The 13,616-nt window shown below is 35.7% G+C and overlaps 1 protein-coding gene and 1 pseudogene across 6 annotated transcripts in view; one reads left to right on the plus strand and one right to left on the minus strand.

The window, feature by feature from the left end:
• HECTD1 (HECT domain E3 ubiquitin protein ligase 1) overlaps nucleotides 1–13,616 on the plus strand; it is a 93,405-nt gene that overhangs the window by 65,188 nt on the left and 14,601 nt on the right. For 3 of the 6 annotated variants that reach the window (XM_075532064.1, XM_075532061.1, XM_075532062.1), the window contains exons 24-32: nucleotides 10–186; nucleotides 2,702–3,538; nucleotides 4,258–4,479; nucleotides 7,655–7,788; nucleotides 8,620–8,742; nucleotides 10,834–10,990; nucleotides 12,061–12,283; nucleotides 13,118–13,172; nucleotides 13,390–13,572. In XM_075532064.1, the coding sequence (XP_075388179.1) occupies nucleotides 10–186; nucleotides 2,702–3,538; nucleotides 4,258–4,479; nucleotides 7,655–7,788; nucleotides 8,620–8,742; nucleotides 10,834–10,990; nucleotides 12,061–12,283; nucleotides 13,118–13,172; nucleotides 13,390–13,572 (2,111 nt within the window). The remainder of the gene's footprint in view (nucleotides 1–9; nucleotides 187–2,701; nucleotides 3,539–4,257; nucleotides 4,480–7,654; nucleotides 7,789–8,619; nucleotides 8,743–10,833; nucleotides 10,991–12,060; nucleotides 12,284–13,117; nucleotides 13,173–13,389; nucleotides 13,573–13,616) is intronic. The other 3 variants (XM_075532063.1, XM_075532065.1, XM_075532066.1) reach the window with 3 other exon arrangements.
• LOC142426964 (U4 spliceosomal RNA) lies at nucleotides 5,295–5,414 on the minus strand (annotated as a pseudogene).

The following is a 13,616-nucleotide window of genomic DNA, read 5'->3' on the forward strand; positions in this document are numbered from 1 at the left end:
ACCTTACAGGCAAGGCAGCTAAGGAAGCAGAAGCTAATCTTAGAAGACAGAGACGTCTAGTACGCTCCCAGGTTCTGAAATACATGGTCCCAGGAGCTCGCGTGATCCGAGGCCTTGATTGGAAATGGCGAGATCAGGATGGCAGTCCACAGGGAGAAGGCACTGTCACAGGAGAATTACATAATGGTGAGTAAGGTGCTTATTAGCACTTGCAATAGAGAAATCAAGGGTGGAAACACTGGCCTTTTTTTTTTTTTTACTTTGGGGTAAATCTGTGTCACTGACCCAACACTACATAGAAGAATTGAACTATTTATTTCACATTCATAATGGAATTGACATGTATTTATAAATAAGAGCAACTTTAATATTCATGGACTTTGATTAGACATGTTACCACTGTTTTGAAGTGACTCATAAATTAGCATAAGCACATTTTCTTGGGCGCTACCTTGTTTTAGTTTCGTATTACTACTTATGAATTTTATTTTAATTTTTTTAACTTTTCCTTGTCTTCGTAGTATCACAGGAATTAGGCAATACTGTTTTTTTACTGTGTTAAAAATCACATAGGAGACAAGACATCATTTTTAATTGCCATTTTTCAATAAAGCATAGGATAAGAATTCTAGCCTTTTTATCCATTAGTAGGTTATGAATTATTTCAGTGTTTCTTGTCAGCTTTTCTTGGGGCTTCTAATTGAAGCTATGTGAAAGATCATTGTTTTTAAATTAAGTTTATCCTTACTTTTGCTGTCTATTTTAGGGGAAGTCTAATAAATTAGGAAATGTACAGTTTTAATCACACAAGTTAGCATCAGGAAAAACTTGCGTTTGCTGGCTGACAAAAATGGTGATTGCTGTTAAGTCGTGCTTTAAAAAGCCTTTATCGGAGAGGATCGTTTTCTAAATAGTTGTGCCAACTACTTCCCATAATGAATGCCCATTACTTTTACTTATTTATAAACCTATGTTTTTGTGAAAAGAGAAGCAGTGGGTTTTATACAGTTATGTATAGTATATCTGTGGCCTTTAAACATTAATTTGCCTACGTTTGAGGTAAAACACCCCGAATTCTAGTATGAGAGGTTTTTTGTTTGCTTTTTAAAAAGTTTTAACCAAGCTACAGCAATTAAATCTGTTTGTTTTTCAAGAATCTACATTGGAAGGATTAGCCATTTATTGATTATTCCTTAAATATTTGACCATACTATGTAAAGTTACCTCATTAGACTTTACACAAAACAGTTAACAGCAAGAGTATGATCTTCTGCTTCCCTGTTTGTAACACATAATTAAACAGTTAACAAAGTTTACAACTGCTCTGAAATAAATCATCAGTATAATTTTGACTAGTTAATACCATACCGATGTCATTTTTATTTGAGGTTGGAATGTTTTTGAACCTTACTTTTTCTCACACTTCTCCATGTAGCAGAAGAGAAGTGGGTTCTTCAGAGGTATTTCAGCATACAGAATAAATTGAGGCAATTGAAAGCTACTTATGTAGGCTTGGGGGAGTCACTTTTCCTTTTAGAGCACTGGTATACATTATTACTCACAGGTAATTCAATATTACTTATACCTCTCTGAGCTCCATCAAATGTGTGTGTGTGTGTGTGTGTGTGTATATATGCGAATTTGGCTTGTCAGTGTTTGTATGTATGTATTTGTGTTACAAAATTTATGAAAACTTCTTCATGTAACAAAGCATTATTTATGTTATTGTTCCCCTCTGAAATAATAATTTTATGACACTAAAATTAGATTATAAAATGTTTTTTGATTTCCTTTTAATAGGCAAATTTTTTCTGGGGTTTTCTTTTTTTTATTTCTTTCCCAAAAAAGACTGTCTTTTTCAAAAAGAAGTAAACATAAATTGAATGTTATTCTCATCGGTTACTAGCAAATAAGTTGTAATTAAAAGCTTAGCATGCTATTTAGTTTTTATTTTTACAATTGACTGGGTTCATTCAGATTTATTATACTCAATTGAAACAGCTCCAAGTAACTACTAAACTTTGAGAACAAAACCGAAATACTAACTTAGTATTTTATTGAGCTAGTGGACTACATTGATATTTCAATATAATGTGTCGATTAGAGGCTGTAGTACAAACATAAACATTAGTGGTTAAAAATTTATAAAAAGAAATTAGTGGTGAATGAGTACTTTAATAGAAATAAAATTTGACCACATAATTAAAACAACAAAAAACAAAAATTTTTTTGTAAGTCTACATCTATCCTTGCTGAAGTTGTAGTATTTTCCTATTTGGGTCCACTTTCTGGTTTAAGTGTTTTAAGTTTTAAACAGTTCTTTCATTTTAGAGATACCTCAGTAGATGCAAACATAATCCTTACATTGTTTTATATATCACCAGAGTGAGTAGTCCTAAAAAAAGGGAAATGAAAATAATTTTTTTGTTTCCCAGAAACTTTGTATACAGTACATATTTTTCTTTACATGATTTCAAATAAGAATCAGATAATACTAGTTTTCAGATAGCTAGCCTAATCATTTAAATAAGGAATTGATTAGATTAAATAGATCACAATTAATTTTAGTTGGCAGACCTTAAGTGACTATAGAAATTTAAAAAAACAGCACTGGTGAAAAGCTGATCCCAAATGTGGAGCTACTATGTGACACGCTCCTATATACTTTCTGTGGGTCTCACAAACTCCTGTCCCTTTCCAGGCTGGATTGATGTCACCTGGGATGCTGGTGGCTCAAACTCTTACCGTATGGGCGCAGAAGGAAAATTTGACCTCAAGCTTGCACCAGGGTACGACCCTGATACAGTGGCATCACCCAAACCTGTTTCATCCACTGTTTCAGGCACAACGCAATCATGGAGCAGCTTGGTGAAAAACAACTGTCCAGACAAGACATCTGCTGCTGCAGGCTCCTCAAGTAGAAAAGGAAGCAGCAGTTCTGTGTGTAGCGTGGCCAGTAGCAGCGACATCAGCTTGGGTTCGACCAAAACGGAACGGAGATCAGAAATTGTAATGGAGCACAGTATAGTTTCAGGAGCTGATGTCCATGAACCGATTGTTGTTCTTTCATCTGCTGAAAACGTCCCTCAAGCAGAAGTAGGGTCGTCTTCCAGTGCGAGCACCAGCACCTTAACAGCGGAAACGGGAAGTGAAAATGCTGAAAGAAAGTTAGGTCCTGAGAGTTCTGTCCGTACTCCTGGAGAATCTAGTGCAATATCCATGGGGATTGTTAGTGTTAGCTCTCCTGATGTTAGTTCAGTATCTGACTTAACTAATAAAGAAGCAGCTTCACCGCGACCTCTTAGCTCCTCAGCAAGTAACAGACTGTCAGTGAGTTCTTTGTTGGCTGCCGGGGCCCCCATGAGTTCTAGTGCAAGTGTACCTAACTTATCCTCACGGGAAACATCCAGCCTGGAGAGTTTCGTAAGGAGAGTAGCGAACATAGCACGGACTAATGCCACGAACAACATGAATCTAAGCCGAAGCAGCAGTGACAACAACACTAATACTTTGGGGAGGAATGTGATGAGCACAGCAAGTAAGTGAGCTTTTCCTTATGGGACGAATGCTATTTTCACCCTGAATGATGTAAGGTCAGGTCTCCTGAAAAGTGTTCCTACAACCTTGAACTAGATCATGGACCATTTTAGCTACAACTGTGTCGAATTAACCTTTCTAGGAATGTGAAGTTGAGTTTGAAAGAATCAGGATTGTTAAGAATTCAGATCAGCTAGGAGAAGAAGGCCTCTTATTCTTAGAAAATAATACTAAAATAAGCTTTTAATTCTTAATGTGATAAATGATTGAGTAAAGATGTGTGATTAAGTAAGATGACCATTAAATATCATAGTTTGTTGAAACCAGAGCATTATATTGGTATGGCTTTTACTTAGGTCCCAAATTGATTTGGCCTTTGAAGGTTGCTCTCATTTAAGGTATTAGTGGGTCAAAGTAATCCCTTTGTAAAATAACAACTGGGAATTGGTTCATTGTCTACTGATTAGAAAGTTAGTTTTTAAATAGCTTCGTTTACTTTAACAATAATAATAGTGCTATAAGAGCCCCCAATAAAAGTATTTAATAAAAAAATAGTGCTACAAAAATCAGGATTACTTACTTGGATTTCAGTTGGATCATCAAAGTTACTACTATTCGCTAAACCTTTTCACTATTAGTGTGTTCAAGGCCATGACCTTTTTAGTTTTTCTTAATATAAAACCTACTTTTTTAAGGTGATTTGCTTCATGTTTTCTTTAGCTTCTCCTCTTATGGGTGCACAGAGCTTCCCTAACTTGACCACCCCTGGCACTACCTCCACGGTGACTATGTCAACATCCAATGTGACTAGTAGCAGCAACGTCGCAACAGCAACAGCAGTTTTATCAGTGGGCCAGTCATTAAGTAACACTTTGACCACCAGCCTCACCTCAACCTCTAGTGAAAGTGACCCAGGTCAGGAAGCAGAGTACTCTTTATATGGTAAGTTACAGTTTAAAATGATAATATTTAAAGATTGATGTAGTACATGTCCTTACTGTATTTTCTCTCTCTCTGTGTGTGTGTGTTTGAGAAAGAGAGAATGAGAGAGATATTAGGGTTAGAAAATAATGATCCTCTTTTATCAATACAGCATTTCACATATGATCGAAAACTGGTGTGTGAAAAGGATTAGGAAATTATTGGATTATAAATAAAGCACACATCTAGGACCTTTTTGTTATCCTTGGTTACTATTACAATTTTTTTTAAGATCATGTTATTTGGGGCTTTTACAGCTCTTATAACAATCCATACATCAATTGTATCAAGCATATTTGTACATATGTTGCCATCAGTATTTTCTAAACATTGACATTCTATTTGGGCCTTTGGTATCAGCCCCACTTTTTAAAATCGCTCTGCCCTCCCAACCTTGAAATTCCTTGATAAATTAAAATTATTATTTTCATATCTTACACCATCCACTGTCTACCACGTTTCTGTGGTTTGTCACCCTCAGGAGCAGGGGGTGGGGGTTTTATGTGTCATTAATTGTGATAGGTTCCCCCTTCCTTCTCTATTATAGCATTTTTGGAAGCACCATAAAAACAAAACTATTTGACACCTGTATCAAAACAAATAAGTGATAGTCTGTAGAGTTACCAAGGTCTTTTGGGAATAACTCCTTACGGAAGTAACCTTTGAGTTTTTAAAATAGCTAGCAAATTTTTTGTTAGAAAGTTCCCCAGTTAAATCATGTTTCCCATGTTATAATCGGTGATAAACTATTTGATTAGATTGAAATATGTGTGCTTAATCATTTTATTATTTCTAAATGGAAAATACTTTGTAAAACCCATAGAAAAGTTTTCAATTTGCAATAATCGCTCCTTGAATAAACCTCACTGGCGATGATACTGCCACAGTGCAAAGCTAGAACTCCTAGAAAAAACTAAAATCATCTAATCTTCCCATTGCAGAGATAACCACCATTTCATAAAAACCGTATATGTTGTTTTTAAGGTGAAGGTCTACACAACAAATTAGGTTCCTTTTTAACAATTTCGATACAAAAAAATGATGCTGATTACTCTTTTCACAGTGGGAGCTCATTGGGATCTTGATTCGGATTTCCCATATATGTTAAGAACCTTAAACATCTTGGCATTTGCTTATTAGCTAATTATATATGGTCTCAGGAGAAATCTCTTCATCTTCTTTGTCCATTTTTTAATGAGTTTTTCTTTGGTAATGTTCTCTCAATCTCCATTTTGTGATATGATGTGGCTGTCCTCTGTTTTCATAACCCCAAATTTTAGAAAACAACGTGGTTTTGGAAGCTTAATCATTTAATAAGTGAGGAATGGATGAATAGGATCATGTCATCTGTAAATACTCAATCTTACTTTTGCCTTCCTTATTTGCATATCTTTTATTTATTGTCCTTACCACGTTGCTCTGGCTGGAACTTCTGGTGTAATATGAGATAGCAGTACTGAAAGTGTCTTTCTTTTGTTCCTAATCTTAGTGAGATAGCTTTTTCAGTGTTTCACTAGTGATTATGATGTTTGTTGTGTTTTTTTCTACATGCTTTTTATTATGCTAAAGGATTTCTCAGTTCGTGTTTTGACTAACATTTCCTTGAGCACAAAGAGCTTAATGAACAAATCTAAGTAAACAAAAAAAATCTATTTCTGCTTTTATGGATTGGCCCTGCACTCTTGTGGTGCTTAGGCTGTTCACAGTGTCGTCACAAGCGTGGGCCTGTCAGCTGTAGCTCAACTAGTGACCATATGTCCTATCCTGGACCTGCGTGCTGCTTTGTAAATTACCAGATTTTTTTTTCATCCCCCCCCACCCCCTTTTTTTTAACCAGATTTTTTTTAGTGCTTACGAATTCCCTAGTTTTCCACAGAAACTTTCTTGTTTTCTTCTGATACTTTATACTATTCTATCACAACCAGTATTTTGCTCCATGGAGCTGTTAGTGTTTTGATCAGTTTACGGTGTTTTAAGCAGTGCGCTCCCTGCCCAGTTTCACACATTCAGAACATGGGCTGTCTTGTCTTCTTTAAGACTGCCACTGTGCGAGGAAGGCGAGGTCAAGTAGCACCACAGAGCTTTCCTGCTGTTGCTGAGTTGCACTTTTCTTGACTCAGCATTTGTATGGATCCTGTAAATCTTTATTGTTTTCCAGAGTTCTGACAGTACCCGGTTTTATGTAATTTTTAATGTTTCTATAGAGAAACAGGAGTTTGGAGCTGCTTGTTGATTTTTGCTGGGGTAATGTAGATTGGACTCTGTGTTCATTGGAGATGAGGGAGAGAAATGATGAGGAGGGAACTAAAACTATACAGTTTACTGAACTTATATGCAAGATAATAAAAGATGCTGCACATGTTACATAATCTTATGGGAATAAAAATGCCATTAACTAAATGTCTAGGTCATAGACGAAGTAAATGACGGAATTTAAGTTAGATCTGACTGATTTTCTTAATTTTTTTTTTGTCTTAAAAAATTATTTTTAGATTTCTTGGGCTCATTTATATGCTTGTTAGATGCCTCTCACCCTTATAAACTCCATTCATGCTCAGGCTGTGTCTATATAACTGGTATCTACCATTATTCTTGGCATAAAAGACATACTGTTATTGAATAACTCCAAAATCTTCTCTTTTCACCATATTATGCTTTTAGTGTTAGTCAGAAAACAGTGATATAGTTGTTACTATTTTTTCAACTTCATGCGTTTAGTTAATGTTTCATATGACTCTGTAGGTTCCAGTTTAGCTTCTGATTATCTGTTGTCCTGTGGTGTTTTTTGCCACGCTTGTTCCTCAACCTGTATAGTGGTGGAAAAATGCTACCACTCAGTACGATCTTCATGCTTGCCTTTCGCAGAGTTTATCATTGTTTGTAAAACTCATATGTCCTTGGGTAGCGCCACTTGTTTGCTCTAGGCAATAAGTTGGCTGTTTGAGCCCACTCAGAAAGAAAGACTTCTGTGATCTGCTTCAGTGAAGATTATGGCAAAGAAAACATTTCAATTCTATAACACATGGGCTGGTAAAACATGAGTCGAAATCGTCTCAATGGCATTGGACTGGATTTAGGGGAGTTGTAAAGTAACTTTGTGGTGCGTGGACAGTAAGTGGTTGGCTTTGTGTTCTAGATTTTCTTGATAGCTGCCGGGCCAGCACTCTTTTAGCAGAGCTGGATGATGATGAAGATTTGCCTGAACCAGATGAAGAAGATGATGAAAATGAAGATGACAATCAGGAGGACCAAGAATACGAGGAGGTTATGGTAGAGAGTGTGCTTCCCATTTTCTTTAGTACGATAAGATAGTCATGATTAAATCAAAGTGATGAAAAGCTAAATCATGATTAAGCCTTGAAACAAGGAAATAATAACAATGATGGTGTCATTAATTTGGTCAGTTAAGAGCACATCCCCCCCCCTAAGAATTTGAGTCACTCTTCTTTAAAAGGAAAGCAAATTGTTTTATTTGAAAAATGTTACCTGTCACATGGTGAGGTGTTAGCAGGTTTTAAAGTGGTGAAGTTGGAGAACTGCCTAGGCCTCGAGTATGCCCTTACCATGGTGTTGGACAAGGATTATGGTTAGAATCTCTTTTTGCCTGCTATTTGGCAAGTCTCTTCCATGTATTAGCTCTTCGTTTGCCTCGTTTTAACTATTCGGTGGTGGCATTGAAAGGGAAAAGTGCTTTAACAGGGTTAAGTAGAAAAGTGGAACCCAAGCATAGGTAGTAATTGTGAGCCAGAACTGCTTGTGTTTAATGACTGTGATAGTGTTGTAAGTTAATGCTCTTTTTGGGTAACATCTAGATACTATAAAATGCTCTATAGAATGTTTCCAAATTTTAAGTAATTTGACAAGTTGGTTTTAAAGGAGCGAAGAACTTTTTTAAATGTATGTTTTAAAACATACTTTCAGCATATGTTGCTTTGTGTTCCTCTGTGAAAGAGGTTAGTATAAAATGCACAATAGATTTTAAACTTCTGAAGATAGTGAACAAAGATCAAGTTTTTGCACAGACAGTTCCATTACGAGTATATAGTTTCTGGACAAGTCTCAGCCAAGACGTGTAAACTAATTAGGTGATTTTAAATGTAGATTCTGAGACGTCCATCCCTGCAGCGTCGAGCCGGCTCTCGCTCTGATGTAACTCACCATGCTGTCACATCGCAGCTACCACAGGTCCCTGTTGGAGCAGGGAGCCGACCTATTGGGGAGCAGGTAATTGTTTTCTCACAGGAAAACGCCAACCAAAATGTCTATCAAAAAACTGCAGAAGGGTATGGAGAGGGAAGAGGGAAGGAAACCACAAAGGAAATGTGCCCAGCGACTTGGGTTTCGCACAGCAGGCAGCAAGCTTCCAGGCTTGCTGTGAGAGAGTGGCTGGAGGCCTTTCTAACTTGAGGCCCCTTTGCTTGGCCTGTGGGTCATAACAGCATACACCGGAAGGGTTAATATGTGTCATCTTAAGAGCTGTTCTTTTACTAATTAGTGTGATGGTAGTAGTAGTTGTAATAGCAGTAAGAAAAGAAGCAATTACTACGAGTAGTAGTCTATTAGTTCATATTTGCTGACTAGTAATTACTCCCTGGATACTTATTTGAATACTTTTCATGATTTAAAATGTGCCTTAACGGTTTGAGTTATTATTTGCCCTGTTTTTCAGGTAAAGTAATTGCTAAAGGTTTTATTTAATTTATAATTTTAGCTCCAGACATTCCAAACTGACAGAGCTGCCTGTCAGTTTGATCTGTTAGAAAGGTTAATTTTCAGTTCAAATATTGAGGGAATTTATATATGTGCAGAAATACGTTTATCATTGTTATTTTAAAATATACCAGATACTTTGAATTCATTGATCGCTTTTCAGTTGAGAAGAAACTGTCCTCTTTTAAAAAAATAAATAATTTTTTAAATGCCCAGGAAAAACCACAATATAATAAACTTCCATGTTTGCATTATTTGATCTTAAATTATAAACACTGTTCAGTTTGATTTATTTACTCCTTAGTAACTTAAAGTCGACTCCCAGTCATTGTCATCATTAATATCTTTAATTCACCATGTCCTGTAACTTAGATTTTTTTTTTGTAACTTAGATTTTTTAGAAACACAAATAAAACTTTATTTCATTTACTTATATTTGTTTTATAAATCATTTTTATACAACTTTTATAACAACCATACATCAGTTACATCAAGCACATTTGTACATATGTTGCCATCATTTTGAAAAGATTTTCTTTCTACTTGACCCCTTGGTATCAGCTCCTCATTTCCCCCCCCTCCACTCTTGATAATTTATAAATTATTTTTATTTTCATATTTTACACAGTCCACTGTCCTCCTTCACCCACATTTTAGTTTTTTATCTCCCAGGGGTGGGGGTGGGGGGTTGTACGTTGATCAATGGGATCAGTTCTCCATTTCTCCCCCTTCTTCACTCTACTCACCCCCCCCCCAAAAAAAAAAAACCTTCCTGCTACCCTTATGGTATTGTTACTCTCAATATTGAGCCTGAGGGGTTTATCTCACCTGGATTCTGTGTGTTGAGAGCTCATATCTGTAAGTGGTATACTTGCTCTGGTCTAGCCAGATTTGTAAGATAGAACTGGGATCATGATAGAGGGGGTCGGGTAGGGAAGGAAGCATTTAAAGAACTAGAGGAATGTTGTATGTTTTGTCAGTGCTGTGCTGCACCCTGGTTGGCTCGTCCCTTCCTTGTGACCCTTCTGTAAGAGCATGTCCAATTGTCTACAGATGGGCTTTGGGTCTTCTGATGTCTGATACCTGATCCCATCGACACCTTGTGATCACACGGATTGGTGTGCTTCTTCCATGTGGCTTTTATTGCTTCCCCTGATAGAAGGCTGCTTGTTTAACTTCAAGCCTAAAAACTTTCATTGTAAACATTTATCTTTTACTTTTAAAATTTCATATGAAATTGTAAGAAGTCTTTTGTGTTTTCACCATTTCTCCTGGTTCCATCTTATATAATTATAGTATAAAATAAAAACCAGGAAATTGATACATGATTATATGTTTCTTTGTTATTTGGCCACATGTAGATGAGGCAACCATCAGAAGTACAACTGAATTTAAGTACATTTATATTACTAAAAATTTAATATACTTAGGTAGATATATACACGTGTATTTATATATATTCATGCTTAAATATTGCTAAATAGCTAAAACAGCTATAGGGAACTATTTAAAACATGTGTTAATTTATAGATAGCACATTACTTTTTGCAGTAACGAAATTCACCGTCTCATACTCTCTGACCATAGTGGGGTTGTGTTTAATAGGAAGAAGAGGAATATGAGACTAAAGGAGGACGCCGGAGAACATGGGATGATGACTATGTGCTGAAGCGGCAGTTTTCTGCTCTGGTTCCTGCTTTCGATCCTAGGCCTGGGCGTACTAATGTCCAGCAGACCACTGATCTAGAAATTCCACCCCCAGGTACAGTATATTTTCAGTTTTTCAAATTTAATTTTAATAGGGGGCAATAAGATGGATGTGGTTAAATTAGTTGCTGCTTGTACAGTTGGCTATAAAGTAAGTTTCAGGAAAAACTATATATCACTTGTAAGTCCTTCAAAAAAACTACAGATTTTAATTTTTATGTTCTGCACCCAGATTTACATGTATTGATGATTGCAGAAGTATTATTTATATTGTCAGAAACTGGAAATGACCTCAGTTATGTCCAATAACAAGAATATGGTTCACCTTGGGTATAATTGTATACCGTGCTGGGGAAAAGTTAGCTTGGAATATGATATAATGCTTACTATGATAGGAGAAAAAGATTCATGAACTAATAAAATAGAATTAACAACCAAATACACTTTGAACCTAATTGTATTAGTGTGTGTATATGTTTACTTCATGACTCACTCACTTAGTCTAAGCTAAAGGTTGATGAGTCATTTACCAGAATATGTGGTTTTTCTCTTTATTTAGGATTTATTTAAAATTTTAACTTTTATTATTTATACAACTAAAATGCTTCTTAGATAATTTGAGAAGTTAGCATGTGTTTCCTAATAAGAATGTGAAATCTGTATTATGTACCTGAGTGAAAGACGAGTCTGTCTGTTCCTGTAAAGAGTGAGTGTCGCACAAGCTCACAGGGTCGTTCTCCCCATCGTGTGGGTCACTGGGAGTCCGATCGACTGCAGGGCAGGGAGGGTGAGATACGGCATACATACGTTCTGTGCTGGTGCTGGCTTTTCACAAACAAAACCATGCATGCCTGGGATTGAAAATACTAAAAAATATTAAAGATGAAAATTTATGTAATTAAAGTTATTTTATATTTTTAAAAATAACTGCTAATCCTTTAGCAAATATAAAGAGCATCGAAAAGTTCCTGGGGGAGGGGAAAGTTCATGGAAAATAGAATTAAAGGACATTGAGAATTTTCCGTGAAATTTTGAAACCTCCGTGTTTTTGCAGAACACTTTCGGTGTCATGCAGCCTTTCTAGATTACTTTTAAATACATACATAATTGTGTTTCACATTTTAGGAACACCACATTCAGAGCTTTTAGAAGAAGTTGAATGTACTCCGTCACCGCGATTAGCCCTTACGTTGAAAGTTACAGGTCTTGGAACAACTCGCGAAGTTGAATTACCACTCACCAATTTCAGATCAACCATCTTTTACTATGTGCAGAAATTGCTTCAGTTGTCCTGTAATGGCAATGTGAAATCAGATAAACTTAGGCGTATTTGGGAACCAACATACACGTAAGAGACTTTTGTTTTAAGTAGATATATTTTTTAGAGCAACAGAGCTTCAAAAAGTTGATGAAAATGAACAAAAAGGTAATAAAATTCTTTTCAAAGACCCTTCATATATAAGCGGAGGAGCGTAGTATTTTTAAAGTTTGCTTCATAGTAACAAAACATTTGGCTCTTTTCTGTTGGTTTACAACCCTGACAAATTGATAAATTAATATATGAAACATTTTCATCCTATCTAAACAAAGTATTTGCTATTTTCTATATGTTCAGCATTGTGTTCCTTACTTTCGTTATGTATTTTTCTAATGTTCTTTTAACATCATTAATAATCTTATAGCCTGATACGTAAAAATAAGTTAACTCCTCTTGAGCTAGAACAGAAGTTCTTTCTGGTATTGTCTCTCTGTACAGTTTTTTTTTCCTTTCCATTCAATTTTTAATGAAGCTTAAAATTTTATTTCAACTATCTTACATGAATATAAGCTCTACTAGTCAGTTATTTTTAATCCTTTGTTCCATTTAGACACAGAAGTAAACTGATTTTCATCCCGTCCTTTTTATTTCATTAACAGCATTAAGGCTATAACAATATAGCAGATTCATATCTTTAAAGTATTTGGTTAGATATATGCTCACTTTTCAGTGATACTGAATTTCTAAACATGATTTCTGCTCCTTACCCATATGATTAACAAATGAGGTTTTTTGTTTCAATGTGTAACGGAAGCACAGCTAAATGAATGGCAGCCATGTGTATAATCACAGTTGAAACCTTGCAGGCAATAACCACAAGTCATTTAATTTATAAATTAATTTGAATAATATCTTTACATTTAGAATCATGTACAGAGAAATGAAGGATTCTGACAAAGAAAAGGAAAATGGAAAAATGGTATGTTGTTTTAGAAAATGAGACTTATCCTGGGCTATGTAGTAAAGAGAAAGAAAAACTAACATGTTAAAATTAAAAATTTGAGCAAGCCAACTCTAACACAGAATTCTGTTTAAATGAGAATAAATGCATGATAGTAAAGCTATCTCAGGTAGTGCATGTGAAATATCTTAGATTATAAATAGGAAAGACCAACATTTGGTTTTTCCTGTTGTAGGGATGCTGGTCTGTAGAGCATGTGGAACAATACCTTGGCACTGATGAATTACCAAAGAATGACTTGATAACCTACCTGCAGAAGAATGCAGACGCCGCTTTCCTGCGCCACTGGAAATTAACTGGCACTAATAAAAGTATTAGGAAAAACAGAAATTGTTCTCAGCTCATAGCTGCATACAAGGTACATATATATCAGCCTCAGAACATGATTTTGATTTGGAATGG

The sequence above is a fragment of the Tenrec ecaudatus genome, chromosome 14 (assembly GCF_050624435.1).
Source record: "Tenrec ecaudatus isolate mTenEca1 chromosome 14, mTenEca1.hap1, whole genome shotgun sequence".
NCBI lineage: Eukaryota > Metazoa > Chordata > Mammalia > Afrosoricida > Tenrecidae > Tenrec > Tenrec ecaudatus.